Source organism: Bos mutus, chromosome 3, assembly GCF_027580195.1.
Source record: "Bos mutus isolate GX-2022 chromosome 3, NWIPB_WYAK_1.1, whole genome shotgun sequence".
Lineage (NCBI taxonomy): Eukaryota > Metazoa > Chordata > Mammalia > Artiodactyla > Bovidae > Bos > Bos mutus.
In genome coordinates, this window is record NC_091619.1 from 80,865,666 (window position 1) to 80,882,990 (window position 17,325).

The 17,325-nt window shown below is 35.2% G+C and overlaps 1 protein-coding gene across 6 annotated transcripts in view; it reads left to right on the forward strand.

The window, feature by feature from the left end:
* Window positions 1–17,325, forward strand: part of DOCK7 (dedicator of cytokinesis 7) — a 191,867-nt gene that overhangs the window by 104,514 nt on the left and 70,028 nt on the right. For 4 of the 6 annotated variants that reach the window (XM_070367924.1, XM_070367918.1, XM_070367920.1 and 1 more), the window contains exons 21-25: window positions 2,381–2,545; window positions 4,252–4,421; window positions 13,224–13,316; window positions 14,517–14,606; window positions 15,529–15,624. In XM_070367924.1, coding sequence (XP_070224025.1) covers window positions 2,381–2,545; window positions 4,252–4,421; window positions 13,224–13,316; window positions 14,517–14,606; window positions 15,529–15,624 — 614 coding nt within the window. The remainder of the gene's footprint in view (window positions 1–2,380; window positions 2,546–4,251; window positions 4,422–13,223; window positions 13,317–14,516; window positions 14,607–15,528; window positions 15,625–17,325) is intronic. The other 2 variants (XM_070367921.1, XM_070367922.1) reach the window with 1 other exon arrangement.

Below are 17,325 nucleotides of genomic sequence, written 5' to 3' on the forward strand. Positions count from 1 at the left end.
AATTATGAACACAAATATTTATTCACTCACCAAATATTTATTAGGCACTTAATATGTACTATACACTGATGGGCACTGACCAAGGCATGGTTCTTGATTTTATGGATGTCATAGACTAGTTAAGAAAACATGCAACAGATAAATCATTTATGTTTGTGTACAGGATTTGTAATCTGTATTTTCACTCATTTGCAATCCTCTATATACTATAGCTGATATTTTCTTCAGTAACTCAAAATCTCTATCTTCTTTTTCTTGTGACTTGTTCTGGAAGGAAAAAGAATTATTCTTGTTTCCTGCCTTTTCCCCAAGATTTATTCTTTTACTTTTGCTAACAGTATCCACCCAAATCCTGCAAAGTAGTTGAGCTTGTAAGAAATTTCAGGTAACTTGTTATAGAAATTTTGAATTAAGAGGTGGCACAAAGGAGAGGAGTATTCAGCTCCTTGAGATGTTTTTATGATGACTTGTGAGTAGAGGTAAATTTTAGGTTGAGCATTTAAAAATGAGTAAGAGTCTGACCGGTAAATAATTAGCCCCAGGAGACTAATTATATGTATAGTGTACAAGGGCTTCCCTTGTGGCTCAGCTGGTAAAAGAACCGCCTGCATTGTGGAAAACCTGGGTTCGATCTCTGGGTTGGGAAAATTCCCCTGGAGAAGGGAAAAGCTACCCTTTCCAGTATTCGGGCCTGAAAAATCCCCATGGATAGAGGAGCCTGGTGGGCTACAGTACATGGGGTCACAAAGAGTTGGGCACGACTGAGTGACTAAGCACAGCATACTTTATTTATATTGATATGTGAAATCTCTACAACTCTAGATATAAGTATACATTTCATGATTTCATGAATAAAATCGTGAGCATATGCTTAAAAATTTGCCCAAGGATTCACACCTAAGCAACTGACTCCAAGTCCCACTCTTACTATTCTGAAGAAATGTTCACTGGTGAAATTAGCAAGAATAATTTTGGTCAAAGAGTCATATGCTTTGAGAATCTGTATAGAGGTACACAAGGGTTCAATTAGTGAAGCACGCTTATAAGTAAAAAATGAAGGTGAATAGATCATTTTTACTTAGGAGACAAGCACTGCTTCCTTTGGAAAGGAACTAAAAATTGTTTCAGATTCTAATACATTTGTAGTAAGAACTTCAGGACTTTCATGCTTTATAAATTTCTAGTATGACATAAAAACAAGATTTGCTGAGAAGGGACTAAAGTGGACCTAGTTTTGAGAAGGATGGTAGGATGGTTTGTAGCAGCTACAGTGTTGTGCTGTGCTTAGTCGCTTAGTCATGTCTGACTCTTTGCGACCCCATGGACTGCAGCCCTCCAGGCTCCTCTGTCCATGAGGATTCTCCAGGCAAGAATACTGGAATGAGTTGCCATACCCTCCTCCAAAATAGCTACGATAAGGAAAAGAAAAAGGAGTCAACCAGGAATACAGATAGGATTTCTAAAGCCTGCTTAGGTTTCTCTGTCTCTCTAGTCTCTGTCTCTCTAGTTTCTCTGTTTCTCCAGTCTCTCTTCTAGTACAGTATATGTAGATTAATCTTCCTAAATGACCACTCTGTCTGATTATTCCACTTTTAGGAAGACTTAATTGGCCTCATTATCTGTTCATAAATTCCTGTCTTGATGAAATAAATCATAAAATGTGAGGCTCTCTTGTTCAGAATAGCTGTTTAGGTTATCCATTTATTCACTGTGCTATCAGAATTTTCCAGTTTTTGCAAATTTCTTGTTATATACTGACTTGCATGGCTGAGTAGGTATTACTTAGCTTTGCATTTAATGTGCAGTGGTCTTACCTTATCCTGGTTTTCTACCCTTTTGTCCTTCCAATCCTTTTATAGATACTGTTTTCAGTTAAGTAGCTTATGAGCTCTATTCATGTTAATATTTTCATAATCAACTTTTATTGTTAATTTTTATTTTTTAGGCAAAAGTAGTGTGCTTATTTTTAAGCAAAAGTAATGTGCTTAATATTTAGTTTCTCAGCGTCATCTTTAAAATGAGAAGTTACTTCTCAAAGGTTCTAACAAGATAGATTTTTTTCTTATCATGTACTTTGTATTATTCTACAAAATGGTGGGTACCTGTTTGATGATTTTTTTTTTTTTTGAGTAAGCAAAACCAGGTAATTTTCCTGTAAAATTAGTAAAATTATATTTTTCTCATTTTGTTGAGAGAAATATTTTTGTCCCAGTTAATATAATATCATAAATAGATACCATAAAATTAATGTCAAATATCTTAAACACTTAATGTGTGTAGTCATTATACTTAATGTATACAGTGGAGGTAAAGCTTTGATGTTTTATAACTTACAGTCTAAAAATGTTAGTGCAAAAAATATTTTCTTCCTTCTTAAAAGTTAATCTAGGTCAAGCATCATTTGAAGCTATGGCATCAATTATAAATCGGCTTCACAAAAACTTGGAAGGAAATCATGACCAGCATGGCAGAAACTGCCTTCTTGCATCATATATCTATTATGTTTTTCGGTTGCCAAATACTTACCCTAATTCCCCATCACCAGGTATTTTATTCTTTTTTACTATGAAACTATCTTGCATAGATTATGTGTTTATTGTTTATAAGCAGGACTGAAATAATCTTGAAGTGCATAGTGTGATGCGTTTATTCAACAACAAACATTTGTTGAATGCCTGCTGAGTGCCATGGACTATGCTAGCTACCGGAGTTAAAGGGATAAATAGGTTACATTTTAAAGCATCATTATTTGTACAGCTTCCTTTAATTTGAATTAGAGAGATCTTAGTTGAATTAATTTTTGGAAATGAACCTTGAAAATAACTTCTGTTTCTGGAAGCATTTCTTATTTCCTGTTAAGATAAATAGAATGTTATATTTGTCATTCAGAGTGTTATTGGACATTAAAGAAGAAATATGGTGGCCCAGTAGTTTCCTGATAACCTTGTGAAACCTGCAGTGATATAAAGGATGATCCTCTAGAAAAGTTCTAGTCTCTTCATGGTCAATAAAATAATATAGCGTTTCTGGATACCAGAGCCCAAAGTCGTCACTTACTTGTGTTTTATATGACATTGGTGGTAGTGGTGGTAGGGGGATATCTGAGTGTTTGAATCACCCTTTAGTCATTTAGTTAGTTGGTTAATGATTATGTTGTACATACTTTTCAACCTGTTCACATATTTGTCTGTAAGAGTCATCATTCATCACTAGTGAAAATGGTAAGTGCCCTTTTTCAGCTATTTTCAGTGTTAACATAAATAATGATGACAAGAAATTCTGACATTCACTTGGAAAACTAGGTATAATAATTAAGTTATAGTGCATTTTATTAATTGTAAAAAGAGAACTGATTGACTTTCGTAATCTTGTTCATTGTTTCCTATCTTAATTTCTAAATTTGTCTCAGAGTATATAAGTGATTATGGGCTATATGTAATGCTGCTCCGTTTACTGTTTCATTTAGTACACTATTAGAATTTCACAGATTTTGCAAAATGTCTTTTTCACATGCTGACCTGAAGACTATAAATTACTTAGTTGACAAGTGTATGTCATTTGCTGATATGACACTTAGAAAGATTTCATTAAATAAGAAATGGAGTTACATTTGTTGGGTACTTTATATTTATAGATCCTGGTTGAATGATGGTATCAGGCTTGATTTCAGACAGAAAAGGGGTTCTTTGCTTTTTTTGTATAACTTGGGCTCTTAGGAGAATTATCTTTATTTATGTATGTATGTTATAAAGATGCTATTTTGTTATAGTTAAAATTATCACTTATGAAGATAGAGATATAGCCATAGCTTCATTGAAGAGATACTGATGGTAAATTGGGTCTCCCTCTTCGTGACTTTGTATCAAGGGGCAGAGCAGGAGGGGGTGGGAAAAAAGGAAAAGATGTTAGCTGGAGCACTTTGGGTCCTAGATACCCTCATATATAAGTGAAATGATGTTTGTATATGTTTCTTATTACTGTTGTTTTTTATTCTATATGTAATACAAAATGTAGAAACATTGAAGAGATAATGGTTGTATTTATAATTCACAGGGTTTTGTCAGCTGCTGTAAAAAATTTATCTTTGTATAGCTCTCATGAGGTCTGGAGTGGTTTTCTTGTTTCTACTATTTTCATTTAGAAATAAAAGCAATTTATTATCTTTATGGAATTTTATAAAGTGGAAGAGACTTTTTCAGGTCCTTTCCCGATTAACTGTTTAATTATGTGCTATTTTATATACAACTCTAGGTCCTGGGGGTTTGGGAGGATCAGTGCATTATGCCACAATGGCTAGATCTGCTGTGAGACCTGCAAGCCTTAATTTAAATCGTTCTCGGAGCCTTAGTAATAGTAATCCAGATATATCTGGAACTCCCACGTCCCCAGATGATGAAGTACGGTCAATCATCAGCAGTAAGGTAAACTGAAGATATACATCTATAGATTTGGTTTTCAGTTCATGAACAAATGAGAAATATCCAGTTGTTTTACTTTATTCTTAAAATGTATCTGAGTTAGTAGTAAGAATTTTAAAATATATTTGAATTAGTAATAAATGTTATGTTTCTCTTCTATCAGTGAACACATAAGTGATGTTTCTATTAATGTGCTTGCTATTACAAACTCGTCTGTGCACTATGCTTAAGAAAATCTGCCAAATTCAAAATTTGTCCGGAATGACTAGTCACATACAACTCATTGTCTGTCTGATCATCATGTGAAAATGGTTATATTGGTGTTCTACAGGGCTAAGAGACTGTGACTACTGTCCAGTGGGACCATATTACTGACTTGAAATATGAGTCTCACTTCTCTAAAAATATAAAAAATAATGATTAATTAATTGGTAATAGAGCTATATTTCACATGGAAAACTCTATGTAAGGTGCTCCAGGATTAGAAAAATGTGATTTAGTTAATCATGGTTAATGATTATTCCAAACAACAAGGGAGAGGTCGGCCAGTATAAGGTCCAGCCATATTTTATTTAAGCATCCATCCTTATTACCTCCCCCTCACATATACTTAAGGAACAAGTAGTCATTGCCTTACTATAATTAAAGTACAAAAATAACTCAGTTTGAAAATTAAAGTGGAAAAAAGAGCTGTAAGATTGAGGCCAAGTAATCATATTATGTTGTGTTTTGACCGAACCATCTTAAGTAGATTTTTTGCTATTGGAAAGGAGGAAGACACCATTGTTAATAGAATCATAGCCAATTTTTCTTTGGCATTTAGTCTCTTGATTGGGATATGAGAAAGAATTAGTAAATGTTCTGCAGTCTTGTGTTTAACTCTTAGTCTGAGCTATAATAGACATTTTAAAAAAAGGATCTGAGCTTGTTTGTTATGTGAAATACTTGGATATTGACCAAACACATCAGAATTACTAAAATCTATTCATACAGTTATAGAAATTTGCATTCAGAAATTTCCAATAAACTTTATTACTGCTCATTTTAAAGTGTCTTTTAAGTAACTTTACTTTCTCACAGACCAAAAATATATTTTTAAAGTAATTTCTGGTCTGTGAGAAAGTGAAAAGAATATTTTGTAGCTTTTTAATTTAAAAAATAAATGTGAATTTCAATAATTTAAAGATCCAAATAGATGTTACTCTAATTAAACAAACTTTCACTTTTTGTGTTGTACAGATGTATTTACATGAATCCTGCAGAGTAATAATTCCTAATTGCTAAAGAGAAAGCTTTTCTCCCCCTACATATCTTTCCATGTCTAGGAAAAGGTTTTTTATCTTTGTCTTCATTCTTGATCTTTTCTCACTGTAATAGAAGTAACACTTAGCATAATTTACTGTAAGTACAGTTCTTCAGTAGAATGAATTCCGTTTGTGAATTATAAGAGATTTTCCTGTTAAAGCGCTATGCTGTGCTATGCTATGCTAAGTCGCTTCAGTCGTGTCCGACTCTGTGCGACCCCATAGACGGCAGCCCACCAGGCTCCCCTGTCCCTGGGAGCATTCTCCAAGCAAGAATACTGGAGTGAAAAAAAAAAAAAAAAGAATACTGGAGTGGGTTGCCATTTCCTTCTCCAATGCATGAAAGAGAAAAGTGAAAGTGAAGTCACTCAGTCGTGTCCAACTCTTAGCGACCCCATGGACTGCAGCCTACCAGGCTCCTCTGTCCACGGATTTTCCAGGCAAGAGTACTGGAGTGGGGTGCCATTGCCTTCGCGCTATAGATGCCATTTTCCTCAAGGTTCTACTTGTGAAACACCTTTTAATTTCTATAAGATTTAGCATAATTCTAGTGTTTTCCTTTAATATGATGTGTTAGATTATAACATCATGATTTAGAACAAAGATGTACATATATTGGAATGATTATTTGCTTTTTTTCAAGTGGTTCATAAAATGGGACATAATAATGATGTAAACTTGCTTCTGATATTGTGATATATGGAAACTTCTGAGAAAGCCATTATAAGATGAGACTTTTGTCTTATGACAGTATAGTGTTGTCCTAATCAAATTTTATTTAAATGTTTTTTCTGTGTTCTTTTTTTTATTGCAAAATTTTTGATAGCTACCTTCATTTTGGCCTACCCTTTAGTCATAATCCCTAATAATAATGGTGTATAACTTTTATCTCATTGGAAAATAATAAGGAATCTGAAGTTTATTTATACCTACTCTTCATTTATTCTGATTCTGTTGACTTGGAAATTCAAGAAATTCTTTAATGACTTTTGTCTTTCGTGCTGCCTTAGCCATGGTCGTACCCTTGGTCTTGTCATGACGAATAACTTTAATCCTCATAATCTCAATTTCATGCATCTTATTCTCTAATCATTAGCTCATATTTTTCTGTCTAGTACCCCAACTCCAACAATTACTCTGCACCTCCAGTCACTTGATGGTAAGATATTTTTACTGTACCTCACCCTGTTAATGTTCTTTCATCCAGTTTAGCCAGCCCTAAATTCCATGAGCAGTCATTATAATTATTACCTTTATAAACAGGCCTCAGTTCCCTTATCTTTCTCTCACTTCATTTTACTTGCTTAATCCAAACCTCAAACTGTAGTTGAATTTCGTTGACTGCCTATGCTGCTAAACATGATTTGAGAAATACCATGACTGGTCTTATTTGAAATTAAAGGCTCCCTTGAGATTAAGAGAACCCTTAATGCTGTCAAGCAATTGTAGTATATTTCTTTATTCCATTTTTCTTCCCCATTGTCCCAGAAAAACGTTACGTGCTTTGTACCTCAGATCCTCTAACAGCTCCCCACCGGTCCTCACTTTATCTCCTACTTCATTAACAAAATTGAGGTCATTAGAGGAAAACTTTTTTAACCTTTGACCATCACATCTCTGTAACCACCACCATCTACTACTACCTACTACTAATACGTCTGTCATAGATGACCTGCCCATTTCTTTAAGCCCATTCCCTCTGTTTGTATACAACCTTCCATCCCCTTTCACCTACTCAGGATCCTCACTCCAACAGTGTTTATCCTCTCCTACATCTTCAGTTTCTCCCCATCTACTAAATCATCCCATCCACGTACAGGCATGCTATTATTTCTCCAGTTAAAATTTTTTTTTCTCTAGTATTTCTTCTAGTAGCTTCTTTACCATTTCTCTTCTACCTTTTATAGAATTCCTTAAAAGAATTTTCTATACTTGCTGTCTTCAATTCATTTATTCTTGTTCTTTAACTCTCATTTGTTTGTTGTTGTTTAGTTGTTGAGTCATATCCAACCCTGCTCTGACCCCATGTTCAGCAACCCACCAGACTCCTCTCTCCATGCGACTTCCCAGGCAAGAATACTGGAGTGGGTTGCTATTTCCTTCCCTCAGGGGATCTTCCCCACACAGAGATAGAACTCATGTCAAGTGCAATGGCAGGTGGGTTCCTTACTACTGAGTCTCCAGGGAAGCCCTTAACTCTCATTACCCTACTTCAAACATATTTCTTTGATCTTCCACGCATCAGTTCAGTTCAGTCACTCAGTCATATCCGACTCTTTGCAACCCCATGAATTGCAGCATACCAGGCCTCCCTGTCCATCACCAACTCCCGGAGTTCACTCAAACTCATGTCCATCGAGTTGGTGATGCCATCCAGCCATCTCATCCTTTGTTGTCCCCTTCTCCTCTTGCCCCCACTCCCTCCCAGCATCAGGGTCTTTTCAAATAAGTCAACACTTCACATCAGGTAGCAAAAGTATTGAAGTTTCAGCTTCAGCATCAGTCCTTCCAATGAACACCCAAGACCGATCTCCCTTAGGATGGACTGGTTGGATCTCCTTGCAGTCTAAGCGACTCTCAAGAGTCTTCTCCAACACCACAGTTCAAAAGCATCAATTCTTCGGTGCTCAGCTTTCTTCACAGTCCAACTCTCACATCCATATATGACCCCTGGAAAAGCCCTTTGAATGCTCTCAGGGCTCTCCAGGCACTCCATATTCTTAAATCTGATGGTTGAGCCTCAACAATTGACCTACTTTACCTTATGTGCATGTGTGCTCAGTTGCTCACATGTGTCTGACTCTGCGATCCCATGGTTGTAGCCTTCTAGGCTCTTCTGTCCATGGGATTTTCCAGGAGTGGAGTGGAGTGGATTGCCATTTTCTCCTGCAGGGGATTGAACCCGCATCTCCTGCATTGGCTGTGCTGTGTGTTGAGTCCTTCAGTTGTTTCTGACTCTTTGTGATCCCGTGGACTGTAGCCTATCAGGCTGTTCTGTCCATGGGGATTCTCCAGGCAAGAATACTGGAGTGGGTTGCTGTGCCCTCCTCCAGGGATATTCCCGACCCAGGTCTTCTGCATTGCATGTGGTTTCTTGACCATCTGAGCCACCAGGGAAACCCATGAGTACTGGAGTGGTAGTCTATCCCTTCTCCAGAAGATCTTCCCAGCCCAGGAATTGAATTGGGGTCTCCTGCATTGCCGGCAGATTCTTTACTAGCTGAGCTACTAGGGAAGCCACTGAGCCACTATCTTACGGCAGCTTTGACACAGTAATTCTCCTTCCTTGTTGATTTATTCTATTTAATTGGTTTGTAGGGCACTATACTCTCTTGATTTCCCTCTGTACTTATTATACCTGCTTAATCTCCTTTGTAGATTTTTTTTTTTTTTTCTGATCTCTTAATTTGGAAGTGCCCCAGGTTTCTAGTCCTCTTGTCTTATTTTCCTTTCTCTCTTCACTCCCCGACTTGGTGATCTTATGAAGTCCAGTTGTTCTAAGTATCATTATATTGTGATAGTTAACAAAAATTACATTTCAGATCTCTCTCTAGAATTCTAAATCTCTCTCTGGAATTCTAAACTCAGCTGCATTTTTAAAACCCTTTTGTTCAGATTTGCATATGTTAAAAGTAGAGCCACTTCCTACCACCTCTAATACTACCATTTGGTCTGAATTACCATCATCTTAAAGATGGTTTCTGTGCTTTCAGCCTATACTCACTTCACACAGTAGCAGCCAGAATGCTGCTTTAAAAGCTTAAATCACAAACAAACAAAACATAAGTTGGATTATGTCATTTCTCTGAGCAAGATCCTATGACTAACTCCCCTACTTCCCTAAGTCTTTACACAAAGGACTGCCTTCTCCACGGGGTCTTCTCTGACCAGCTTATTTAAGTGTCTAAGTGTGTCTTTCTCCTCAGCCTTGTGCCAGGGATTTCTCATCCCTTACTCTGTTTCTTTGACTGATAACATTGTCTACTTTTAATGTAGCAAATATAAATTAGTTACCTATTATGTTTATTTTCAGTGTTTATCTCCTTTGATTATAGAGTATAAGCTCATGAAGGCAGAGATATTTCTTCACTGATGTATCTAAAGTAGGTATAATGTCCAGCATATGGAAGGTGCTCAAAAGATCTTTATCCAATGAAAGAATGTTAGTAACCATTGAGTATCTCTACCAAGAGTAAACAACTTAAAAAAAATGAGTTATGCTTTTGTTTGCCTCCTTGCTAGCAAGATTAATTAAATACTTAAACATTTTAAGAAATTTAGTTTTATGAATGTTTCAGTTAGACTTCATTTCCTAATACAAAATGTGAAGCTACTAAAATTAAAAAATACTATAAACAGGCTTTTGTTACTCTAGTGTCTATAAAACCATACTTTTGAGACTTTTCATAATTGTTTGACACAACTGATCTTTCTTTATCCTAGCAATGTTCTTTTAACAATCAGTTATGTTAATACTAATATATGGTTACATCAGGTTTGAACTTCATTGCTTTTAGTCAGTCAAATTCCAGAGCAATTTTACATTGATAATTAGTTTCTTTCTAATGTATTGTCTCCTACTTTTTCATTTATTTTTCAAACATTGAGAACTTACTGTGTGCATAGCTTACTAAACCCACTATGCTGACGGTTTGTGGGTATAAAGCCAAATCTTTGTATTAAAACATGAGTATTGATGGCAAGTGAAATTGACTTGTTCAGGGAAGGAGCCTGTCTGCGTCTAAGGGACAAAACAATAAGATTACAGAGATCAGGCAAAAACAGAGCAAAAACACTTTCATGCACATGCACACACATTTGGTTAATCTCTTCTGCTACTGGAGATCCATAAATATAGTTACTATATTTGTAAATATCAGTGATGAATTTGTTTAACTGAAGGCTGTTCTATATAATTCTTAACTTTATGACATTTAAATTATGGAAATAATTTGCTTTACAAATAAATTGGCTACCAGTTTTCTTTAAATAGTTAGCTTTGACTGGATGTGATTATAACTGTTCAGAGTCTCAGTATTGTGAATATAATATATAATTAATGGTACAAACAGGGTTATTGTTTATTCTCACATTACGTATTAGTACATGTCTTAAAGGAAATTGTTAAGCAAGAGGTTAAAAAGTAAACTTGTGTACAACAAAGTTACTGTTTTTCTTTTTGTAGAAATTTGTGGTAGGGAGAGCACAGTTGTTTTTCTGTTATTAAAATAATATTAAAAACTTTTTGTTATTAAATAATATTAAAAATAATATTTTGTTATTTTTTTGTAGCATAGGCAGTGACATAATTTGAGAGACTGAAAGTTTTTGTTTTAATTTATCTGAAAAGCATACTGTGTGCTGATTTGCTTTTATTTGAAATAATATAATGAAGTTCTGAGAAGTCTGTATAGGGGTATTTTATTTTAAACAAACTTACTGATTAAATAATTCTATAGTATTTGAGTATTGCCCAATTTACTTTGCTAGGAAGCATTAAAAACATTAGGGCAAGTTTTTATTAAAACTATTTTTTAAGAATTTTCTATATTTGAGGCATTACATTCAGTGATTTACTTCCATTATTTAATTTGATCTTTACAGTCTGAAGGAGACACATCATTATTCCTATTTTGTAGCTAAGAAACTGAAAAAGAGATTAGGTAATTTACCTTAGATTTTGCAATTAGTAAGCAACAGAACCTGCATTTCAACTTTAACTCATCTTACACATTCAATGTCAAAAATGAGGGGAAATAGGTAGTTACTGTATCATCATGTGAACTTCTCTGTATTTTTGGAAAAAAAATAGAGAAAAAAGGAGGGGAAATATTCTCCCTCTAAACATAAGCCTTTGAGAGCTAGTAGTTTGTCTTCCCTCCTCCCCGCTCCCCTCCCTTCCTCCCCTCTCTCTTTCCCTCCCTCTTCCTTCAGTCTCCTCTTTCCTGCAATATCAGCGCATAGGCCTCACCTTCAGAGATTCTTATTTGACTGCTTACAGGTAGGGCCCTGCACATGTGTTGTGGTGGTTGTCCTTAACCTTCCCAAGTGATACTAGTGTCTACATAGACTTGATTACCATTGTTTACTCTTTGTTTTCTTTTACCTGTTCTCTTTGGTGCTTTCTGTCTGGGCTCATACTCAGCCCTAATATTTTTACTTGGCTTCTCTTGTGTTGTCTCCAGCAGTCCTCTAAAAAATCTCTTATAACTTGTTCAGTTCTATTAGCAGATTTCCAGGGCCCAGCCCAGATTACTGAATCAGGATTGCTCGAGGGAGGGCCCAGAATCTGAATTTTATAATTCAAATAGATTGATCAGGTTTAAGAAACTGAATTAAAGCCCCAGTTCCCTTTTTGTTGTTCAGTTACTTAGTCATGTCTGACTCTGTGACCCCATGGACTGCAGCACTCCAGGCTTCTCCGTCCTTCACCATTTCCCAGAGTTTGCTCAAACTCATGTCCGTTGAGTCGATGATACCATCCAGTTCCCTCTACCTAGGGTCATAATAACCTCTTTCAGAGAAGATAGACATAATTCACTTGTGAAAGTGAAAGTGAAGTCCCTTAGTTGTGACTCTTTGCGACCCCATGGACTGACTGTAGCCTACCAGGCTCCTCTATCCATGGGATTTTCCAGGCAAGAATACTGGAGTGGGTTGCCATTTCCTTCTCCAGGGGATCTTCCTGACCCAGGGACTGAACCCAGGTCTCTTGCATTGTAGGCAGACGCTTTACTGTCTGAGCCACCAGGGAAGTCACTTGTAGTCATACATATTAAAATTAACTTCAAATTGATGATAGTGATGATGAAGATGCAGATCTTACAGACAGCCCCAGCATAAGGTTTTTTCTTACAGTTTTTGTATAAAATACTATGATTATGTTTACTTTCAACAAGCACAATAAGACTGAAGACAACTCCAAATCTACTATCATTTTTAGGAAGGAGCATATATTGGGCATCTTTTTTTCTTCCTTAATTTTTGCCTAATTTTTCTTATTGGTCCCTAAAAGAGAGTGAAAGAGGAGGCAAGTTCAAATATAATTACGGAGTATTGCTGCACAGACGTTTTCAGTTGATGACAGATTGAGTAAAATTTAAAGTCTTTTAAACAAGAATGGAATGTTCTTCTTTGATTTCTTTTAAACCTCAGTTAGATTTAGAGGAAATTGTTTGCTGCTAGCTTGTATCATCTTTAAAGAGAGTTTGAGGGGGATGGTTGCTGTGGGAACTTTGTTGATAGTTAAAGTTGATCCTTTTATATAAAGAGAAATTGCCATTAAATACTATGCTTAATTTTCATTGTGATTTTTAAAAAATTACCATGTAATAAGATGATTTTGATTAACTAATATTCTATAGATGCCTAAAAATTTTGGTTGCTTTAACAGTACTAATTAAAAACATGTTTGCATTGGAAAGTCTGGATTTCTTTAAGAATATAGCATGCCACATGTAATATTTCTTTCCTTTCCAACTGCTTTCTATTATATGCTTAGGGTTTAGATCGCTCCAATTCCTGGGTTAACACTGGTGGTCCAAAAGCTGCCCCATGGGGATCCAACCCCAGTCCAAGTGCAGAATCAACACAGGTGGTGTTTATGTTAGAGGTTTCTTTTTTGGCTGCTGATGTTTCCCTTTAGAACGTTACTTCTTAGTATATACTATGATTTCAGTGGCTTGCTTTTTAATCATTAAAAAGTGTGTTTTTGTTTACTTAGCACATTTTCCAACTGCTATGCATGAATACCACCAATTGCACCAGTAATACTCTCCTTTCCTGTTTCCTGTCTCCTCCTTCCTTTGTTGTACACCCCATTGATGTTTCAGTGCCTGCTGCTTATGTAATTGATGGCTTTGATAACAGTTTCTACCCTCGGGGTACCACATCTTCAGGAAGAATTAAAATAAAAAAATTTTGTGTGGAAAAAACCTGACAGTTTTTCATTTGCTTTTGGTTTAAAGTGTAGCTATTGTATCATTCTCCTTTAGCATTTATTATCTTGTCATTTTCTTCATAATCACTGACTAGAAATGTTGTTAATAAGCTGAAAGTAAATACGAATAGTATATGATCCCCATGCTGTAAGATTAAGTACCAGAAACAAAAATCTGTTTTAATCTGTGCTGTGTTGCAAAGTATGAAGTTTGTTGTAACCTCTTTGTACTAGGTTTTGCTTACTTTAGTCTAGTTGCTTGATAGCTAATACTGCATGATTCCTCAAAATATACTTCTCACCTGTGTGCTGGCTTTAGAGGAAGATGCTCTCTCTCATTCTTGAGGGAAAAATTTAATTGCAAATTCATTATTATAAATGATTTATATTTAATATAGTATATGGCAGATCTGAATCATAATTTTTGATGATAGTGAAACATAAAAGAAACCATTCTAAACTTTTAATTTTTAAATTAAATATAAAATTCTTGATTTCTCTTTTTGGTCTGAGACCAGTGAGAAGTATGTTTTTACTTTTTGCATTTTCTTACTAGATACATGCATGTGTATATATCACAGAGATAAAAGTTTCATTCTTTGCAGCACTCTCAATTTATATAATCATTAAAATATTTACCTTTTAAGGATAAAATATATAGAAGCCATTTTGATACTTCTAATCCATTGTCATTAAACCAACTTAAATGGTGAAAATGGGATGCGCAATAAAATAGATGGTTGTTGAAACCACAGTAAAGCTCTATTTAAAAAATTATAGGTAATCCTTGAGGAGCAAAGTCATTCACAGCAGACTTTAATGTTATCTCGTCATTCATTCATCTTCACTCCATAGGCTATGGATCGAAGTTGTAATCGTATGTCTTCGCACACAGAGACGTCAAGTTTCTTACAAACATTAACGGGACGCTTACCAACTAAAAAGGTAGATTCATATGAAGACAATTCATATAGGGGGAAAATAATTCCAACATAACCAGAACAAGATGTTAAGATAATTGGATTGCTTTTAAAGATACATTTGAGCAAGCATTGCTTGTCTGATGCCTTTTTGGGCATGCCTTTCCATTGCAGGCCCTTTTATATTATTATAATGCTTATATCTTTGTGGATGAATATTTTTAGTTTAGTGACTTAAATTTGATCATCAAATTTTAGTACCAAAAAATTGTATCAACTCTTAATTCTATTTCTGTAACTTGCTTCTGTTTTGTGTTTTAAATCTCCAGGGAAAGGAAGATGAGTTAGAAAAATTATCACTCTTAGTAAGATATGTTGATTTGCTTCCCTTATGCACAGTTTTGTTAGTCCTTTTTCATAATATACACTATTTTGCAAATGCTTTGTATGCATATCCATTATAAGGCAGGAAATTTCTGCTGTTTTAATAAAATGACTTTAAATACCTGAGACCTTGAAAATTGATGGCTGATATCAAAGTTTAAATTTTTAAAGGTATTTCCTAAATTGTACCAGCAAAGTTCATGAATGTATTTGCATATGTTGAAATATATATGTAAGACAAAAGCCAGATTTTATTGTAGCTGTGAGCTTTCGATCTAGTTTCTGTTTGCAGGTACAATTTAGGAGGCTCTTTCCCACCTGTCCTTTTGGAATTACATTTTACTGCAAGATAACATGTAATTTTTTCAGCTGTTCAACATGCCACTGTCTTACATGTATAAATAGCCGTTTCGTTAATGGGTGTCCTCACTGCATCGTTGAATGGTTCACATGCCTTATTTTGCTTATCCTCATTATATCTTCATTTGTATTTGCATTATTATTTGATTTGTGTTATCAGCAGACCTGGCATTGATAATAACTTTGGATTTACTTCTGGATAGCTTTTTCATGAGGAGCTGGCTTTGCAGTGGGTTGTTTGCAGTGGCAGCGTTCGGGAATCAGCTTTGCAACAAGCCTGGTTCTTTTTTGAGTTAATGGTGAGCAAACTAAACACATTTTGTAATACTGTTTTCCTTATTGAATAATTTTGTGTTGGGTCATTATTACTGCCCTAGAAATCTTTCTCTGTTGTCCATGTTACGGTTTTACATGTGCCTCCAAAGAAAAATTATGTTTGCTATATCTCTAAATAACACTGTGAATAATCAGCACTATTTAGATGGAGTTATAAAGTTAATTTTAAGTCTGTTTTTAGGAATAGTTGGAGAAGCTAGCTATCTTTTTTGGAGAAGGAAATGGCAACCCACTCCAGTGTTCTTGCCTGGAGAATCCCAGGGACGGGGGAGCCTGTTGGGCTGCTGTCTATGGGGTCACACAGAGTCGGCCACGACTGAAGCGACTTAGCAGCAGCAGCAGCTATCTTTTTAACCTGTGATACATTCAGTCTTAGTCCAAACATACTAGTGTATAATGGCAATACCAGATAAAAAGAGCTTTATAGATACCTACTACTTTTATGGCTAGAAAGCTCTTAAAATGGTGAAAGCTCTTAAAAGGGAAACGGTGGTTACAGACAATAAAAAACAACAATAATTTTTTCTTAATTCAGTAAATGATATTAAAAACAAATAAATGAATTAATATTTTTGTAAATATTTATACACACAACATAAACACATATATACATAAAAGCAATGTACATACACACACCGTGTGGTCAGACCTATGGCCCAGGGATTATCGAGGCACAGAGAGATTAAGATCTTGTTTAAGTGTACATAGCTTGTAGACAGCAGACCTCTGATTCAGACTCAGGTATGCTGGCACTCAGGCCCTTCCTCTCTATCTATAGAAAGGTGAAAAAGTTTCACTTGTTCTTTTTACATAATTTTCTTTCAAAAATTATGTAAAATAATAAGAAACAAGAGCAAAACAACAAAAAAAGATAGAAAAGAAACAATGGAGGTTCTAGAGTATGCCACTCACAGTCATTCTCAGTATTGAATTAAAACTAAATGAGGTATTATTTCACACCAGTCAGAATGGCCATTATTAAAAAGTCTACAAGTGATAAATGCTGGAGATAGTGTGGAGAAAAGGAAACCCTCCTACACTGTGGATGGGAATGTAATTTGGTGTGGCTACTATGAAAAACAGTATGAAGTTTCCTTAAAAAACTAAAACTAGAGTTGCCCTGTGATCTAGCAACCTCACTCCTGGACATGTTATCTGGAGAAAACTCTTATTTGAAAAGATACATGCACCCAAATGTTCATAGCAGCGCTATTTATAGTAGCCAAGACATGGAAGCAACTAAAGTGTCCGTCGACAGATGGATGGATAAAAAAGAGAATTTTCTAGGCAAGAGTACTGGAGTGGGTTGCCATTTCCTTCTCCAATAGATACACAATAGAATACTATTGTATTCTAGTATAAGTATAAAAAAGAACTAAATAAAAGAATTAAATAATGCCATTTGCAGCAATATGGATGCACCTAGAGATTACCATACTAAATAAAGTAAGTCAGAAAGTTAAATATCATATGATATCACTTATTTGTGGAATCTAAAATATGCTACAAATCAACTTATTTACAAAACTGAAACAGACTCAGAGGTAGAAAAGAAACTTAGAGTTACCAAAAAGGAAAGGCGATGGGAGAGGGATAAATTAGGAGTTTCTGATTAGCAGATACAAACTGCTATATATAAAGTAGATGAATAACACAGTCCCACT